This window comes from Thunnus thynnus, chromosome 9 (genome assembly GCF_963924715.1).
Source record: "Thunnus thynnus chromosome 9, fThuThy2.1, whole genome shotgun sequence".
Taxonomy (NCBI): Eukaryota; Metazoa; Chordata; class Actinopteri; order Scombriformes; family Scombridae; genus Thunnus; species Thunnus thynnus.
The window spans coordinates 24651160-24669050 of record NC_089525.1 but is presented as its reverse complement, the minus strand read 5'-3'; the positions used below and the strand labels follow the sequence as shown (position 1 = coordinate 24669050).

The 17891-nt window shown below is 36.0% G+C and overlaps 3 protein-coding genes across 3 annotated transcripts; 1 reads left to right on the top strand and 2 right to left on the bottom strand.

Moving 5' to 3' along the window:
• Window positions 1-452: 452 nt before the first annotated feature.
• On the top strand, window positions 453-3569 carry LOC137188792 (uncharacterized). The gene is made up of 6 exons (XM_067598387.1): window positions 453-659; window positions 965-1294; window positions 1498-1866; window positions 2377-2517; window positions 2639-2676; window positions 2780-3569. Exons 1-6 carry the CDS (start codon window positions 617-619, stop codon window positions 2912-2914), a joined length of 1056 nt encoding a protein of 351 aa, XP_067454488.1. The 5' UTR covers window positions 453-616; the 3' UTR covers window positions 2915-3569.
• A 295-nt stretch (window positions 3570-3864) lies between these two features.
• Window positions 3865-8996, bottom strand: LOC137189775 (immunoglobulin kappa light chain-like). The gene is made up of 6 exons (XM_067599832.1): window positions 8932-8996; window positions 8454-8795; window positions 7996-8337; window positions 7002-7115; window positions 5964-6028; window positions 3865-5500 (listed from the first exon to the last, which is right to left on the bottom strand). The coding sequence occupies exons 1-6, from the start codon at window positions 8993-8995 to the stop codon at window positions 5291-5293; spliced, it is 1137 nt and encodes a 378-aa protein (XP_067455933.1). The 5' UTR covers window position 8996; the 3' UTR covers window positions 3865-5290.
• Window positions 8997-12995: 3999 nt separating this feature from the next.
• On the bottom strand, window positions 12996-17365 carry LOC137189774 (immunoglobulin kappa light chain-like). Its single transcript, XM_067599831.1, has 6 exons — window positions 17289-17365; window positions 16797-17141; window positions 16341-16682; window positions 15820-15933; window positions 14501-14565; window positions 12996-14036 (listed from the first exon to the last, which is right to left on the bottom strand). Exons 1-6 carry the CDS (start codon window positions 17362-17364, stop codon window positions 13836-13838), a joined length of 1143 nt encoding a protein of 380 aa, XP_067455932.1. The 5' UTR covers window position 17365; the 3' UTR covers window positions 12996-13835.
• Window positions 17366-17891: the final 526 nt, after the last annotated feature.

Genomic DNA, 17891 nt, shown 5'->3' with positions numbered 1-17891 from the left:
TGACCATGGTAATACTGAAGCACATCAGAATGAGCGTGGGTGTTTCCCTCCAGTTCTCAGGAAATAAAGAAAAAGGCTTGTGCTTGTGTCTACTTCATACATGCAGCCATTTCCTTACTGAAAGTGTGTTGCACTTAAGAAGTAAACAAGTCACCAAAAGTGTCCGGTAAATGTGTTACCTGTCAGTTCAACTCCCGGTTCATTTGTAATAACTCTCTGTGGACCTGAAATGAACTGGAACAAAAATGCAGCTATATATAATTTTCTTTATCAATCCTGCCAAAGGGAGCTGAATGCCAGGTCCTTCCTTGATCTTTGTAACACATTATATATTTTATAACACATAAAAGACAACCTTAGGCATAAAGACAGCCTTTAAAAAGTAACAGAGAAACTGCCCAATCTTGTTGTAGAAAATATGCAGCAGTTTGGCATTGTTCTGTTCTAGTCAGACCACAAAACCTCAAAAGTCATAAAGTTGCATAATAACAGTGTGACAGGAAACGTACTTTTGAAACCTGTGATAACCAAGTGGATGCATCAGACAGTCTAACTTATCTCAACCACACCATCATCTTTACTCCCTGATAAGATTCTAACAAGAAATAATATCAAGATGATCATTTTATGGATTACGCTGCTTCTTCTCCATCAAGGATGTAAGTGATATCTTACCATATCCGAACATTTTACTGTTCGAGTGTTTTTTTTGTGGAAAAAGTATCTTTTTTATAATTCAGTATCATGCAGTAAGGGAATTACAGCCACCTTTCTTTTAACAATTGGTGTGTAATATAAATTCAAAACAACTTTGTAATTGGAGCCGTAGTTTCATAAATAAATATGAGCATATAAATGCATGTAAAAAATACTTTGTTTTATCTTTATTTCATAATTATACTGTATTATATATTCTGATCTTTGTATAATACTGATTATATATTCTTGTTGTCTTTTAATTCAGATGCACTGATTTCAGTGACCACAGTTCCACTTGGTGAATCGGTGACCTTCACATGTTTTTTCCCTGATTCGGAGTATAGCAATACACGAGTTAAATGGTACAAACAAAGCATCGGTAATTCACTCCTGTTAATGACTACACTGATGAAAGCTACTTCAAATCCTACTTTTGAACAAGGGTTTCCTTCCTCACGATTTGATGCAAACTATACCATAATCATGAGCACGCTGACCATTTTGAGGACAATCCGAGAAGATGAAGCAGTGTATCACTGTGCAGTCTCTACCTGGAGTAAGGATAAGTGGAATGGGACATATTTGTCTTTAAAAGGTGAGACATATCTCTGTATTTGCAGAGGTGTGGTGAATCGGAACTATCTCTTTTTTTTTTGGTCTCATAACACTTTGTTCATATATAAAACTATATTATGACTTTTTGATATGTTAAATTTCAGTTTTGATGTTCCAACTCTTTTTCTTAAATTGCAGAACACATACAAATTTTCACTATTTCCAATCTTTTGTATTTTGTAGAAAACACTCACAGGACAGCAAAATATACTGTTGTCCAGTCGTCGACAGAATCCAACCCAGTTCACCCAGGAGACTCTGTGACTCTCCAGTGCTCAGTCCTCTCTGACTCTGAACACAAGACATGTCCAGGACGATACAATGTGCACTGGTACAGGGCCAGATTAGATGGATCTCATCCAGACATCATTTACACTGATGGAAATAGCCATGATCCGTGTGACAAGAGACCTGACGCATATTCTTCTCCAAAGAGCTGTGTCTATCGTTTCTCTAAGAATGTCAACAAGTCTGATGCTGGCACTTACTACTGTGCTCTGGCCACGTGTGGAGAGATAATCTTTGGAAATGGAACAAAACTGGACATTGAAGGTAACTGTATCATTAGTCTGTTAAACTGTTAACATCCAATTTTACACCTTCTATTTCCCCCATCAGTAGTTTTAAGGCAGGAAAAATTATGTTATTCCACTGACAACTTATACACAGGATATCTTGTTTAAGCTTGTTCAAACCCACAATTTTATTTTTTATGGCCTCACCATTCCATCAAATGGAAATATTCTAGATGTCTTTTATATAATTTTATACACATTTCTCTTAAATTCATCCTGTCATATTTGGTATCTTCCTATCTAAAGTTATATAAAGTTCTGAGGGTTTGAACAATGCTTGGCTGAATTCATAATGACCAAGTCACCAAGGCTTAAGAGTATAATAGGGATATTTGCATGTATATAAGGTTTGATTAGAGGTCAAAAAAAATCCATACAGATCAGGTGTGAGCAAATATTCTATGCATGTAAATAAAACAAATGGAATTACCTTTTCATTTACTTTTAATAAAAATGTTAACTTTCATTTTTCCTTTTCATGTTTTAGGAACCAGCATATGGTCCTTTGGTGATTTAAAGAGGGCAGATGTGATTCTGCCCCTGCTGTGTGCTGTCTTGGCTATATGTGTGATTGTTATAGCCTGTCTCATTTATGCCATCAACAAAAACAAGTGTGATCATTGCAACGGTACTAGAACGTATTAAGACCTCAGTCTATCACATATTTGATTAGTGTTATAGCATAACTATGAAATTATAAATCCTTCCTTAGTTATTGTAATCTAATGATTTTTCATTTTATAATCCAGCTGCTGTTTCCCTGCACAAAAGTCAGAAAAATATGCAGGTAAGGAATTTAAAGGTACACTTGACTTATCAAAAAAGTTGTAAAAATTATGCTTATTGATTGGTATTTGTCAACTCACAAAGTGTGCAATACATTTCCTCAGAGAGATGAAGATTCATGGATGTACTCTGCTGCCGTCTTTACCATGATGAAACCTCGCAGTGGTGGAGTGAGAGATGCTAAAGCACTGGAGAAAGAGAGGCTCTACGCTGCTGTCAAGGCTTTTGGGTTGGATTAGTTAGTGCCATATGTGTGCTCATTGATATTATTCTGTTTAAAGAGGACATATCAAGCTTTTTGTGATTTTCTTTTTTTTTTTTTTTACCGTTATGATGTTGGATATCTATGTTAAACATGGTCAAAGGTCCCAAACTTGAGGTGAACGTATATAAAATGTTCCTTGTAAGCGTGCTCTGATGGCTTTGTTTGCAATTTTACCTCTACTTCCTCCTTGTGATGATGTCAGAGTGTTCCCTCATGCCCAAAAATGGCTGTCAATTCCGTAGCCTCATATTTCGAATCAGATTCATGCTCGAACATGCACAGATGTACTTGAGAAGTTTCCATTTTGAGTAAAGAACTAGAAAAAGAGGTGAAATCCTACTACTACTGTTTGCTTACGACACCTCCCGAGCCACCAGAAGTCCAAAGGTTAGCTTCCACAAGCTAACCAATCAGAACAGAGTGGGCTTATTCACAGAAGCCTTTATATTCAGTTTGTTGTATATGTTAGCCCTTTATATCTACATAGGGAGCGAGTCCTCTTCCACAGAGCCTGCTATTTTGCCCCACCATGTTTCTACTAGGGATGTGCAGAGGGCCCAGTATTTGTATTTGTATATTTGTTGAGGCAGCAAAATAACTTATATTTGTATTTGTATTTGAATAAAGGTGGAAATAGGTGTAAAAATACAGCTTTTGTTTTTATTATGCTTTTAATTTTAGGATATTAAAGTGTTAAATAAGTGTTCATGAATAAACTACCTGACAAAGGAGGTCCCCACAGTGGGTCTAAAACTCAAGTCTCCCAGATCATAGAAGACTGCATTGACTTCTGAGCTAAAAACAAGTGCATCCCAGATGTGCAGACAGACCTCTACTTATTCATACACCCATAACACAGAGACAGCACAGTGTGTAATGTGTAGAGAAGAACTTCAAAGGCGATACTTGCTTTGCACTTTTCATTTATTGCCTATATTTTACAACCTAACTTTGTGGAAAGGAGAAGGGGAAAAACAGGTTATGGAGAGTCCCTTGAGAGCACTTCACTGGTTGGGGGGTGCATTCAGACAAGATCAAATCAGCAGGGGTCAAAGGCAGGAAAGACACACAGTAGGCATCTTGTTGATCAAGGAGTTGTTCCCAGATGTCACTTGATTATCAAATCTCTACTCAAATGTATATTTTCTTCTTCATAACCAAATATGGATATGTGTGTCATGTAGCAGGTGGATGTGACTCCCCTCATTGAGACCTGCTGATAGACGTAACAGCAGAGCAGCAGAGAAGTTGTTGTGATATGTAGCACAAAAAGCTAACAAAACACTGTAAAAAGTAATGTGTTTCCATGCATGGCCTTTACGTTACACCAAACTATTTTCCAGAAACTGAAAACGTGATTGCTGTTATTAGTCTTTGGCCATTTCTAAACAAACTACTGTGACCACAGTTTTAGTGGTGAAGGAACATGTCACTCAGTGCAACGGTGTGACTCATTGACATATTTTTAACTGTTTTTGGCCAACAAAGGATGTCTACAGCACAGAGAAATAAGATATATCAGACTTTGGATACACACTCAGTACTTGAATGAGTTCATTGTTGGTTTGGCACTGTACATAACATTTGTTGACTATAAGAAAAATATAGAAAATGTCTAGCCATATCCTTTAAACAGAACCCCAGAATGATCATAAAGAAAAATAAAATATATATTGAGGCCACTTTTTACTACACAGAGTATTCAAAATATTATTGCATGCGCATGAGATATGATTCTTTCCCATGTTTTAGTAATTTGTGCGCACAAAATAAGTGTGTATACAGAGAGCCAAATGTACTGTATCACCGATTCAGCCACTATCATTGCATCTCAAAGGATAAATATTGGTTAGTTTACTAGATAGGGATATCAATCACTATGTGTTGACAATAGTAGAGCCTTATTAACAGCTTCTTTGGTTCATGGGGTTACATCACTACATTGTTTAAGATGACAGGCCTAATTATGCGAGGCATGTTTTGCACACCCATATATTCTTATGCACAGATTCAGTGAGCTACCGAGTGCACAACCTGTAAACACAATGACAATTAAGGACTAAACTATACATTCAACTTTAACTTGGCATCAATTTCTTCACCATAATAAAGCCTTCATTGAACACATTGGTATGTCTTAATCCAAGTACACCCACTGTGTGTAAAGACAAACACATCTCATTCAACAACACTAATCACTATCAGCTAAATAAAAAAGAGCTATGTGCCAATAGAATTTCAATCGCTTGATGTAGTGAAACATGGCCTCAATATATATATTTTTTCTCTCTATGACCTCTCCGGGGCTCCGTACCTTTAAGCTATAGGGAGCTCTTACATGAAAGTCATGCTAAGCTAAGCTGAAGCCCTCTGAGGAGACTTGGGACCCAATGCACAGGCCATGCTCTGCCTGTAGAGAGGGGTGATGTTGGGTGTGATAGTCTGCTCTCACAGTAGAGTACACACAGTCTGGTGGTGACTCTCTCTTCTTCCTCTCTCTTTTCACTTTCCTTGTGGAAAAATTCAGTGCTATGTAGTTCACTGCTTCTGCTTCCCCATCCTGCAAAATAAAAATGATGTGTTAAAGTTTAGAGATTAAAGCTGTGAAATCAAGACCAGTTAAAGAGACCAAGTTTAGAACATATATTATAAAGCTTTGTTATCCAATGGTGTGATATTCTGACTAAAATGTTTGATTTGAATTAAAATCATGACATCCATTACCTTCTAAGTCACATTACTTGGGCCAAATGATTTTATTTTTTTAAATCTTTTTTAAGATGTATACTTATTTGTAGGTTTTACAATGACAACATAAGTCACTGAATGGAGAAGACAAGTATACACAGTATAAAGCTTTAAAATTATTGAACACTGGGCTGAATGGTTGCAAGACTTTAGATAAGGCAGCTCTGCCAGACAGAGTCTAGAGTCAGGAAATTATTGTAATCCAGTTGACAACTCAGATGTTTTTTGCAATTTTTCAATTTGATGCTAAGTTTCCAACTTAAAAGTGAATTTACCAGGTCATTTGACCAATCCACTGTCGACTTGTCATGCCCAGGGTTATGAGAAGCGCGCATTGTTCCTGTTAATAAAAAAAAAAGACTTCATAAAAGCATATCAGTGTGACTTTTATCTGTTTTTATTTATTTCAGTTCTTGGATTTATAGCTTCATACCCATAATGTACCTCATCTAGCTATGTTCTTCTGATTTGAAACACTGAAAAACTCATTAAAGCATTCAGTTGTTCATTTTGGAAATTGTGACCCTCTTAAAAAGAGAGTTTTAAATGATGGTATACGGGGTTGAATTGTTCAGATATTTATGATTTGAGTTTTGTTTCTTTAAGTCTTTATTTATGGCTCCAGACTCAACAAAACATGTAAAGATATAATTATCTGATGTAATGTAATCAATGAAACACCTCAGTCAAATTTAAAAAATTACTGGTATGTATGTATGGTATGTATGGTTTTGCTCACAGCCAGCCACCACAAGCATTCTTCGATTTAATGCGTTGTGTGATTGACCCACTATCGCAGCACCTACAACCCATAAAGATAATACTTCATTGTACAGTTTTGTACAGTTAATTAATAAATATTTCAATAATAATTTTTACTTTTTTATATATTAGGTAAAAATATCTAATTTGCCTGAATTGAGTCATAGGGTACATGCAATGAAAAAACCAATGGTGGGCCTGTTCATAACTATTTTATATATTTTTTCAATTTGTGTTAAAATGTAATAATGTGATAATTATCATGACATATTTATCAACCTTAATTTTGGGGGCCCCTGCCTGGTACTTGAGGCCCCATGCGCTCTGCGAACTCTGCGTATGCGGAGCGGCGGCACTGAACAAAATTATGATAAACACATAAGGCACATTTTAGTGTGAGGGTAAATCAATGTAATGTCATGAATTACAATACAATCGAATTTTAATAAATTTCAAAATAGGTGAAATGACAAATAACATAAAAATTTTCAGCAATGGATTCTGATTATAAATAAACGTAATAAAAATCCATGTACATTTGACGAACTTACCTTTGCAACGTTCACAAACTCTGCTTCGATTCATGTAGAAAATAAGAACGGCAATCACAGTCACACAGCAGACCAACAGTGCTCCAAGTACAAAGACAACTGGGTCTAGTTGTCCTGGGATCATAAAAATGTCAAAAAGAGACACTTAACACCTCATTCCTGTTTGTTTATTTGAATAATTAACAATCATAAGAGCATCTACAAAGTTGTTCAGTAACTCAAAACCAAATTATTTTATTATTGTCATTATTTGCTGTTGGAGTCGCACTAGGAAAATTAATTATGTTCTTTGACCAAGCATAACTTTTGATCTTGATCAAAAGTTGCTACTTTTCGTGGTAGTAAGCAGCTTTGTATTCATTCTTTGCACCTCAATATCAAAACTCTTTAAGAGCAAATGAAAAAACAAGAAAGGATTGAAAAGAACAATGAAATAAAAAACAACCTCTCCTTTGACAAACATTTAACATAAGTCACAGAGCTTAAAATGCAATTTTATGCTCATTGATTTCTATAATAAGACAGTTATGCATTGATTTTGCAGACTAGCAACCATTAATTTTAGTTATTCTTTAACATAAAACGTCTCAAATATAAAATCACATCATGAAATAATAATTAATTACTTTTAAATATGATAACTGTAGAGCTTTTTCACAGCAGAAATATTGAGTTGTTTGGGCAGGAAAGGCACAAGTGGAAATCATAATCATATGAATGATGGATCCATGCCAATGAGCCAGCATGCACAGTTCCTGGAACTGGAAGAACCAAATGGAATAATCTAATTAATCACAACTGTGCTTTTTCTACTAAAACATATAAAAATATCTGCCACGAAAAAGACATATTGGCTGCATGTTTCTATCAAACAGCTTGATATTTTAATCAGATTTAATCTAATCAAAGCAAAATTTTATCAATCTAATCTGACAAGCTTTCAAGGTTAAGATGCATTTAATATTTGAAGACGGCAAAGAATATAAAAACATACTTATCTCCACTTTAGCTCCGTCACCAAACAGGATCTCTCCACATGTGACCACGGCACAGTAGTAAGTCCCAGTATCAGAAGTGTCCTGAATAGTTTTGGACAGACTGTAGACGCAGCTCTTTTCCTCTCGTTCATCACTCCTGTTCTGAGTGTAAATGATGCTTGGATGAGATTCTCCTGATCCAGCTCTGAACCAGTACACACTGTGTTCACCTGGACACTGATCTGTGTTTTCTTTGTTTTTGGAGAGAGGTGCACACTGAAGAGCCACTGATTTGCCTGACTGGACCAACTCAGTCTCTGGATTTTGTTTCACGTAGAAAGATTTCTGCTGATTACAGTCTGTGTGATTCAGTAAAAAAGACATTAAAGGGAATTAATAATCTAAATTATTCATATGACTAAAACAATTTCTTGATGAGTGAAATGAGCATAAACCAGAAAGTAAAATATTTTACCGTTCACAGCCAAGAATGTGCCTTTAGCTAATGTCAGTGAATACACCGTGCCATTCTGACAGAAATATGTTGCTTCATCCTCTTTGCTTACATTTCTAATGGTGAGTGAATACTCATTGTACCCCTCTGTGACTTGGAAACGTGAATTGTTAAATTGTCCAACAAGTTTTTGTTGGTTATAAGTTTGCGTAGCAACTGTTTGGACCATATATCCAAGAGACTGCTTGTACCAGCGAAAGAATCTGTCGTCCTTGGAAACCATACATTGCAAAGTAACATTCCCACCAACTTCAACCACAGTCAAAGAGATTGGGTGAGGAACCTCTGCAGTTTGAATCAGAGCTGAGAAAAAGAGACAAACAACAACTAATGTACTACACAACAAGACAAAAACAAATGTAGAGTATCTGCCATTAGAAATAACACTGTGAAATGTGGTTTGCAAGAATATCTCATTTTAGTTAAAAGTTGCACTTACACGCTGTACTAAGAAGAATCAAAGCAGTCAGTCCTTCAATCATTGTGGTAAAACACCTTTCCATTGCACAACTCATGCCTTTCTACCCAAATGAAAGATTCAGTCACAAGATCATCAAAGTCTACAAGGCGGAAATGATCATGATTGGTTGAAATGAAGAAAGTTAACTTCCTCCAATTTTCAAATTCATGATCCAATTCAATGACTCTTAGATGTACGTGTATTGTTAATTGTTGTTGTACATTAGTTGATATTCCAACATTGTTTTGTTATTCTGACTGTCTCGGTTGTGTCATCTTTTACTTTTCATGCATTAGTGACGTCAACTTTATAAACAGGATATAGGATGCCTATAGGAGGAGGAGTCAGTATTTGTCTAAAGGATCCTGACTAGAAGTTTGAGGCTCTAAAATCCTGTTCAAACTGGGTTTTTAATCAGTACAGTATTTTCTTATGAAAAGAATCTGAATTTACCTTTATCAAGTTTTGATTAGTATACATACAATACCAGTCAAAAGTCTGGACACACCATCCCATTCACTTGAATGAGAAAGTGTGTCCAAACTTTTGACTGGTATTGTAGGTAAAAAGCTAATGATTTTTTGCCTGGACAAAGTCTACTAATGATACAAATTCTGCTGGTTTAAGCACACATGAATATGTTGTTACAGTAAGACAGGACATATGTGGTATTACTTACTACTTTCATCCAAATATGATACATTTTATTATAATTAATTAAAGTTATTGACACCTACTAAATATTGCCAAACAGCAGTGCACTGTCTCTGTATTGTCTCTAACTGCTGGTGTTTTTGGCTAGACTGGTTAAACATAATAACTGTAGCGGATAGGTTTAATTATTAGACAGCTGTACAGTTGGGATAAGATTTATGGCATCCAAAATATTTTGAGTTTACTGTAGAAAATAGATAGTTATTATAATGGTTAAAAACTTAATTTATGATCAAAGTGAAAGACAGAGAGAGATGGAGAGAAAGCAGTGTGATGGTGGTTTTGAGCAGTTTTCTATATATTTGTCTACCAAAAGTTCCCACACTTGTAGATGAAAGATAAGGATGTTTTTTCCTTATCTTTTCATTCTGTAAGTACGCTCAATCTTTCTTTCAAGAATGTTTTAAAAAAATTGTTTGATAAAAGACTGTCTGGGGATGCAGTCTGTCTTCCTTTCATCCTTTCCATTTCATAAAGGCAATTTGCATTAATGTCTTTGTAGAGGATGGAAAAAATAGCCTCTATTAGAAGTAGTAAAAAACTGGATCGACATACTCCCTAAACATTAGATAAGCATTCGACTAGATTTGTGAGGTGAGGTGCTCAAAGAGCAATCATTGTGGTAAAACACATTTCTATTGCACAACTCATGCCTTTCTACCCAAATGAAAGATTCAGTCACAAGATCATCAAAGTCTACAAGGCGGAAATGATCCTGATTGGCTGAAAAGCAGAATGTGCACTTCCTCCAAAATTTAGCAAATTCATGATGCAATTTCAATGACTCTTAAATGTACATGTATTGTTGCTTTATACTATTAGATGATAGTTTGAAGTTCCAAAGCAGTTTTGTCACTGACCCTGTTTACACCTGGTATTAACATGTGATCTGTATCTAGACACATTATCTGGATAATGATATCCAATCCATGGGTCTTTGTATTTACACCTGGTATTAAAATGCATCCTGGTTATCTTAGTTGTGTCCACATTGCAATTGGATCTCGATATGCAAATTAGCTAGGCAGAGCAGGCGAACTTGTCAATAAATGTGGCGCATGAAGTCATGGAAATCAATGCCGTAGATTGCCATCACTCATTTTTTGCAATGGAAGATCATTGATGTGTTAAGAGAGCTGGATACTGCACTGCCACTCAGCCTTGCTGACAATTTTAGTGGTCACTTGTGCTACTGCAGTGAAAAAAATCCCATGTGGCCCAAAAAGCATTTTCCCCATAGACCACTATTATAAAAGAGACATCTGTAAAACTGTTGACAGAACAACTCAAACATCCAACAAGGTCAATTATTACCATGAAGGCCATGAATGTTTTATATTTATAAAACCTTCCAAAAGCCTATAAAAGAGAATTTAATGTGTGTGATATCATCCCAGGGTAAAGTCTGTGGGCCGAGCAGGAACGCATGGGTGGGGCCAAAGGGGAAAACAGGTAAACAGTTTTCATTTGAGTGAATAGGCACCATCTTTGAGTCCAGTATCCAGTTCCTATAATACATCCATGGAGAAGACTTTTAAGTACAGCTACTACTTGTTGTTTTTGCCATGCTTGCTTAAGCTAGCAGGAAGAGGCACAGTTAGATGACCTTATAACCTGCTGGGCCAATTTTTTTCTTGTTAATGTGGTCATGCTGTATACTCTATACGCTCTTACTTGTGCTTTAATGTTGCGTTTCCTCATTTGAACTGCTGGTGTCGGTGGGTAGACTCCATAACTCAGCGCCAAAAGACATACTGGGATATTATATCAGGTTATTTCAGTGCAGTGGTGTGGATTTGAGATGAATTGCTGTGATTAAAGGATGTCTAAATTTAGAGTTTATACTTTTCCAACATGTAATAGCTATGGACATGGCAAAATTGTACTGGTTATTCCTTAAATTATATCCCCAAGAGAAACTGATCAAGATGGAATAGAGAATATGACTTTTACATTTGAAAAATAGTTTCAGAAAAAAAGTGTCTGGGGAAAAATTTCTTTGTTCTCACAAGAACTTCATAAAGGCAATTTCCATTAGTGTCTTGAAAGCAGCAAGCAAAGCCACATTCAGCAGCTACACTGACAGACAAAAACTGTGGCGGGCTTTCGACCAACCACTAAGGCTGTTTACTCAGAATAGACCCGAGGCCCCAACAGGATATGTAATGAGGTCAGAGGTGCAAGAAGGAAAGAGCTACAAGAAGCACATTTTATTTTAACCAGTGGACCTGGCTGTTTTAGCTTTGCTTGCCTTTGCATGTGCTAATTTATAAATCATTGTCAAAAAGTTCTATTTTAAGGAGCATATGCACCATTACATTTGTTTCCTTTTTATTGGTTTTTGTTTTAACAGCAAATGTATGAATTCATTCATCTTTGTTTCCCATTCAGTCCCACCGTCACATGGGGAGCTTATCTAAGCATCCATTAGAAAAAAATGTAAGCAATCAAGCAACACCCTCCACTCTTGATGGTATGGATAATAGGAATTTGTTCTTTCTATTTCTTTAGCTTTACCATGTGATACACAAAGGAACAGGGAACATCTTAAAACTTTTATGCAGATAATCAGGCACAACTTTAATTCTCCTAAGCGTCAAAACATGCATCATTCAAGAGTACACATGTGCCACATGCATTGCACTTCACACTGCTTATTAAGGGAAGTGCAAAGCATGATGTATTTATACACTATACTGCAGGTGCACCATCAGACTGAGGTTCAAATATACCAAGGATGAGTCAGCACTCAACATGTGCTTTTACCCATACATTATAATACACGGTTCTTAGTCTACAATATTACATATATTGTGACAGTTAAGGATTTGTCACCAGTAAATGTAAAAATGTTTCCTTCTGATCTACTGGATAAAATAAGTAGGTCAACAGTCTCAGATGGGGAGATCACAGATCAAACTAATGCTCTTGCCACAAATATCTAGGTGGGACCAGTGAATGAGTAGCACTTCCCTTTCCCTCAACAAAAACCACCAAAGATAAGCAAACCCCAGACAACAAGAAGAGCACAGCATGACTGATAGTCATTAACTATAGTGGCTCAGTGTGTCTAATCCTTCTGTACCCGTAACTACTCCTGCAAGGGGCATTAATAATTATAATAATAACAATAATGAGGTGTTACTTCATTTGCCTGATTGAAAAGGTGGAAAAATAGTTTGAAGATGACAGCAATGTAAAGTAAGTGGAAATGATTTGTAGCCACATCTATTGTAGTTTTGTCAAATTCGAGTGCAGAGATAAAAAAATAATGATGATAAAGACAGAGGTTGGTGGAAAGGCACAGTAATAAAATTAAACACGAGTTTAAAGGGGACATAACATGCTGCATTGCTGTGTCGTTGCGATCCAACCACACAGTGATGCGATGTAACCACACAGCCTGTACTTTTATGTGACAAAGAAATGCTAGAACATGCTTTTCTCTGAACACCCCTCTCGTATATATGCAAACATGCGCAGGTGTCATTCAGACATAAACATAATTCACATGACTGTCTCTTTTGTACTTGTATGGATTTTGAGTATAATGTTTCTATGTTTTTTCTTTCCATTCGGAACAGGACAGTAGTTGGATTAATCATCTTGCAGACACATTTTGAGTTTTGTGAGGCGTGCACATCAACCCATGACACCTTTCTCTGTGTAGACCCAGAGATGTTTCCATGTATCTTCCTAGAACCATGATTACAGTTTAACCTATGAATACACAATACACAACTAATCTCTATGAACAGCATTGATACACACTTAATACATGTTGAAATGGCTTTATTACATATGCTGGAACAAAGAGCTATTTGTAGAACAGTTGATGCAGTGTTTTTTTCAGCCCATGATTGTCCCTCACTCCTACAGGGGCTTAAAGGATGATTGAGTCTTTTTCAAGATATTAGTATGATGGTGAGTTTCAGAGTATTTGGAGCAGGTGGCGTGATTTTTGGAAGGGATATTCTCATTGACTTGTTATTGGGCAGCACCAAAGGAGATTTTGATTTTTTAGTCCAGGTCATATCATATACAAATGTTCTGAAGGGCTTCCAGTCACTTTTCGTGTGTTGAGCAAATAAGGATGGCAATCACAATCACGCAGAGAGCCAACAGTATTCCTAGCACAAGAGTAACTGGGTCCCATTCTTGTTCTGAAATCAGAAAAAAAGTCCTCTGAGGAGACTTGGGACCCAATGCATAGGCCATGCTCTGCCTATAGAGAGGGGTGGTGTTGGGTGTGATAGTCTGCTCTCACAGTGCACACAGTTTGGTGGTGACTCTCTCTTCTTCCTCTCTCTTTTCACTTTCCTTGTGGAAAAATTCAGTGCTACATAGTACACTACTTCTGTTTCCCCCTCCTGCAAAATAAAAATGATGTGTTAAAGTTTAGAGATTAAAGCTGTGAAATCAAGACCAGTTAAAGAGACCAAGTTAAGAACATATATTATAAAGCTTTGTTATCCAGTGGTGTGATATTCTGACTAAAATGTTTGGTTTGAATTAAAATCATGACATCCATTACCTTCTAAGTCACATTACTTGGGCCAAATGATTTTATTTTTTAAAATCTTTTTTAAGATGTATACTTATTTGTAGGTTTTACAATGACAACATAAGTCACTGAATGGAGAAGACAAGTATACACAGTATAAAGCTTTAAAATTATTGAACACTGGGCTGAATGGTTGCTAGACTTTAGATAAGGCAGCTCTGCCAGACAGAGTCTAGAGTCAGGAAATTATTGTAATCCAGTTGACAACTCAGATGTTTTTTTGCAATTTTTCAATTTGACGCTAAGTTTCCAACTTAAAAGCAAATTTACCAGGTCATTTGACTGATCCACTGTCGACTTGTCATGCCCAGGGTTATGAGAAGCACTCATTGTTCCTGTTAATAAAAAAAAAGACTTCATAAAAGCATATCAGTGTGACTTTTATCTGTTTTTATTTATTACAGTTCTTGGATTTATAGCTTTATACCTATAATGTACCTCATCTAACTATGTTCTTCTGATTTGAAACACTGAAAAACTCACTAAAGCATTCAGTTGTTCATTTTGGAAATTGCAAATTGTGACCCTCTTAAAGAGAGAGTTTTAAATGATGGTATATGGGATTGAATTGTTCAGACATTTAGGATTTGAGTTTTGTCTCTTTAAGTTTTTATTTATGGCTCCAGGCTCAACAAGACATAACCTCTTAAGGCTACCAGAATGTAAAGATATAATTATTTGATGTAATGTAATCAATGAAACACCTCAGTCAGATTTAATTAGGACAAGACACACACATAGTGTTACTGAGTTATCTTCCATTAGGACTTGGCTACTCGATACCCATAACCCAGTACCAAGTAATATTGTATCAAATAATACCTGCATTTGATCCTTTTTGTACCCAGATCTAGAAAAAAAAATACTGGTATGTATGTATGGTATGTATGGTTTTGCTCACAGCCAGCCACCACAAGCATTCTTCGATTTAATGCGTTGTGTGATCAACCCACTATCGCAGCACCTACAACCCATAAAGATAATATTTCATTGTACAGTTTTGTACAGTAATTTAATAAATATTTCAATAATTTGAACACTTTCAAAATGTATTTGTAAAAATTATTTGGATGGGGTGGAGTGATGGCATTTTACATAACTGAATGCTTCCTTTCACATTGTGGGTATCGAATGAAGTTCTCTATTGGTATCAGTATCATTTTAAGGGTACTGGAATTGGGTCTGGTAATGCAATTTTTTAAGCGACACCCAGCCCTATCTTTGCATACTGAAATATGATGTGAATGTTTTAAAGAACATAACTTTTTCTGAGTTAACATTCACTGTTTTTCAGAGCTCAAAGTGTATAATAGAGAATCACAATTTCTATTGTTGAGGCCAAAACTGATAGAGTACTATAAAAATAGCTATAGCTTATATAAACAAACAAACAAAATTATGATAAACACATAAGGCACATTTCAGGGCAAGGGTAAATCAAATGTCATGTCATGAATTACATTACAATCAAATTCGAATTTTAATAAATTTGAAAATTACTGAGATGACAGATAAAATCAAAATTTTCAGCAATGGATTCTGATTATAAATAAACGTAATAAAAATCCATGTACATTTGATGAACTTACCTTTGCAACGTTCACAAACTCTGCTTCGATTCATGTAGAAAATAAGAACGGCAATCACAGTCACACAGCAGACCAACAGTGCTCCAAGTACAAAGACAACTGGGTCTAGTTGTCCTGGAATCATAAAAATGTCAAAAAGAGACACTTAACACCTCATGAATATGATAACTGTAGAGCTTTTTCACAGCAGAAATATTGAGTTGTGCGGGCAGGAAATGCACAGGTGGAAATCATAATCATATGAATGATGGATCCATGCCAATGAGCCAGCATGCACAGTTACTTGAACTGGAAGAACTAAATGGAATAATCTAATTAATCACAACTGTGCTTTTTCTACTAAAACATATAAAAATATCTGCCATGAAAAAGACAAATTGGCTGCATGTTTTTATCAATCAGCTTGATATTTTAATCAGATTTAATCAAATCAAAGCAAAATCTTATCAATCTAATCTGACAAGCCTTCAAGGTTAAGATGCATTTAATATTTGAAGACGGCAAAGGATATAAAAACATACTTATCTCAACTTTAGCTCCTTCACCAAACAGGATCTCTCCACATGTGACCACAGCACAGTAGTAAGTCCCAGTATCAGAAGTGTCCTGAATAGTTTTGGACAGACTGTAGACGCAGCTCTTTTCATCTTGGTCATCACTCCTGTTCTGAGAGTAAATGATGCTTGGATGAGATTCTCCTGATCCAGCTCTGAACCAGTACACACTGTGTTCACCGGGACACTGATCTGTGTTTTCTTTGTTTTTGGAGAGAAGTGAACACTGAAGAGTCACTGATTTGCCCCACTGGACTGACTCAGTCTCTGGACTTTGTTTCACGTAGAAAGATTTCTGCTGATTACGGTCTGTGTGAGTCAGTAAAAAATACGTTAAAGGAAATTAATGATCTAAATTATTTGTATGACAAAAAAACATGATGATAAATGGAATGAGCATAAACCAGAAAGTAAAATTTTTACCGTTCACAGCCAAGAATGTGCCTTCAGCTAATGTCAGTGAATACGCCGTTCCATTCTGACAGAAATATGTTGCTTCATCCTCTTTGCTTACATTTCTAATGGTGAGCAAATACTCATTGTACCCCTGTGTGACTTGGAAACGTGAATTCTCAAATTGTCCAACAAGTTTTATTTGAGTATAAGTTCTTGTAGCAACTGTTTGGACCATATATCCAAGAGACTGCTTGTACCAGTTAAAGAATACATCCTCCTTCTCAGAAACTGGGCATTGCAAAGTAACATTCCCACCAACTTCAACCACAGTCAAAGAGATTGGGTGAGGAACCTCTGCAGTTTGAATCAGAGCTGAGAAAAAGAGACAAACAAAAACTAATGTACTACACAACAAGACAAAAACAAATGCAGAGTATCTGCCATTAGAAATAACACTGTGAAATGTAAACAATGGTTTGCATGAATATCTATCTCATATTAGTTCAAAGTTGCACTTACACGCTGTACTAAGAAGAATCAAAGCAGTCAGTCCCTCAGTCATTGTGGCAAAACACCTTTCTGCTACACAACTCATGCCTCTCTAACCAAATGAAAGATTCAGTCACAAGATCATTAAAGTCTACAAGGTGGAAATGATCATGATTGGTTGAAATGAAGTAAGTTAACTTCCTCCAATTTTCAAATTCATGATCCGATTCAATTCTTAGATGTACATGTATTGTTAATTGTTGTTTTACATTAGTTGATATTTCCAATATTGTTTTGTCACTCTGACTGTCTCGGTTGTGTCATCTTTTACTTTTCATGAATTAGTGACGTCAACTTTATAAACAGGTTTCTGTACAACCTAAGCTATTTGGCTGCTACATAGTCATGTAATCTGCCTATAGGAGGAGGAGTCAGTATTTATCTAAAGGATCCTGACTAGAAGTTTGAGGCTCTAAAACCCTGTTCAAACTGGGTTTTTAATCAGTACAGTATTTTCTTATGAAAAGAATCTGAATTTACCTTTATCAAGTTTTGATTAGTATACATACAATACCAGTTTGGACACACTTTCTCATTCAAGTGAATGGGATGGTGTGTCCAAACTTTTGACTG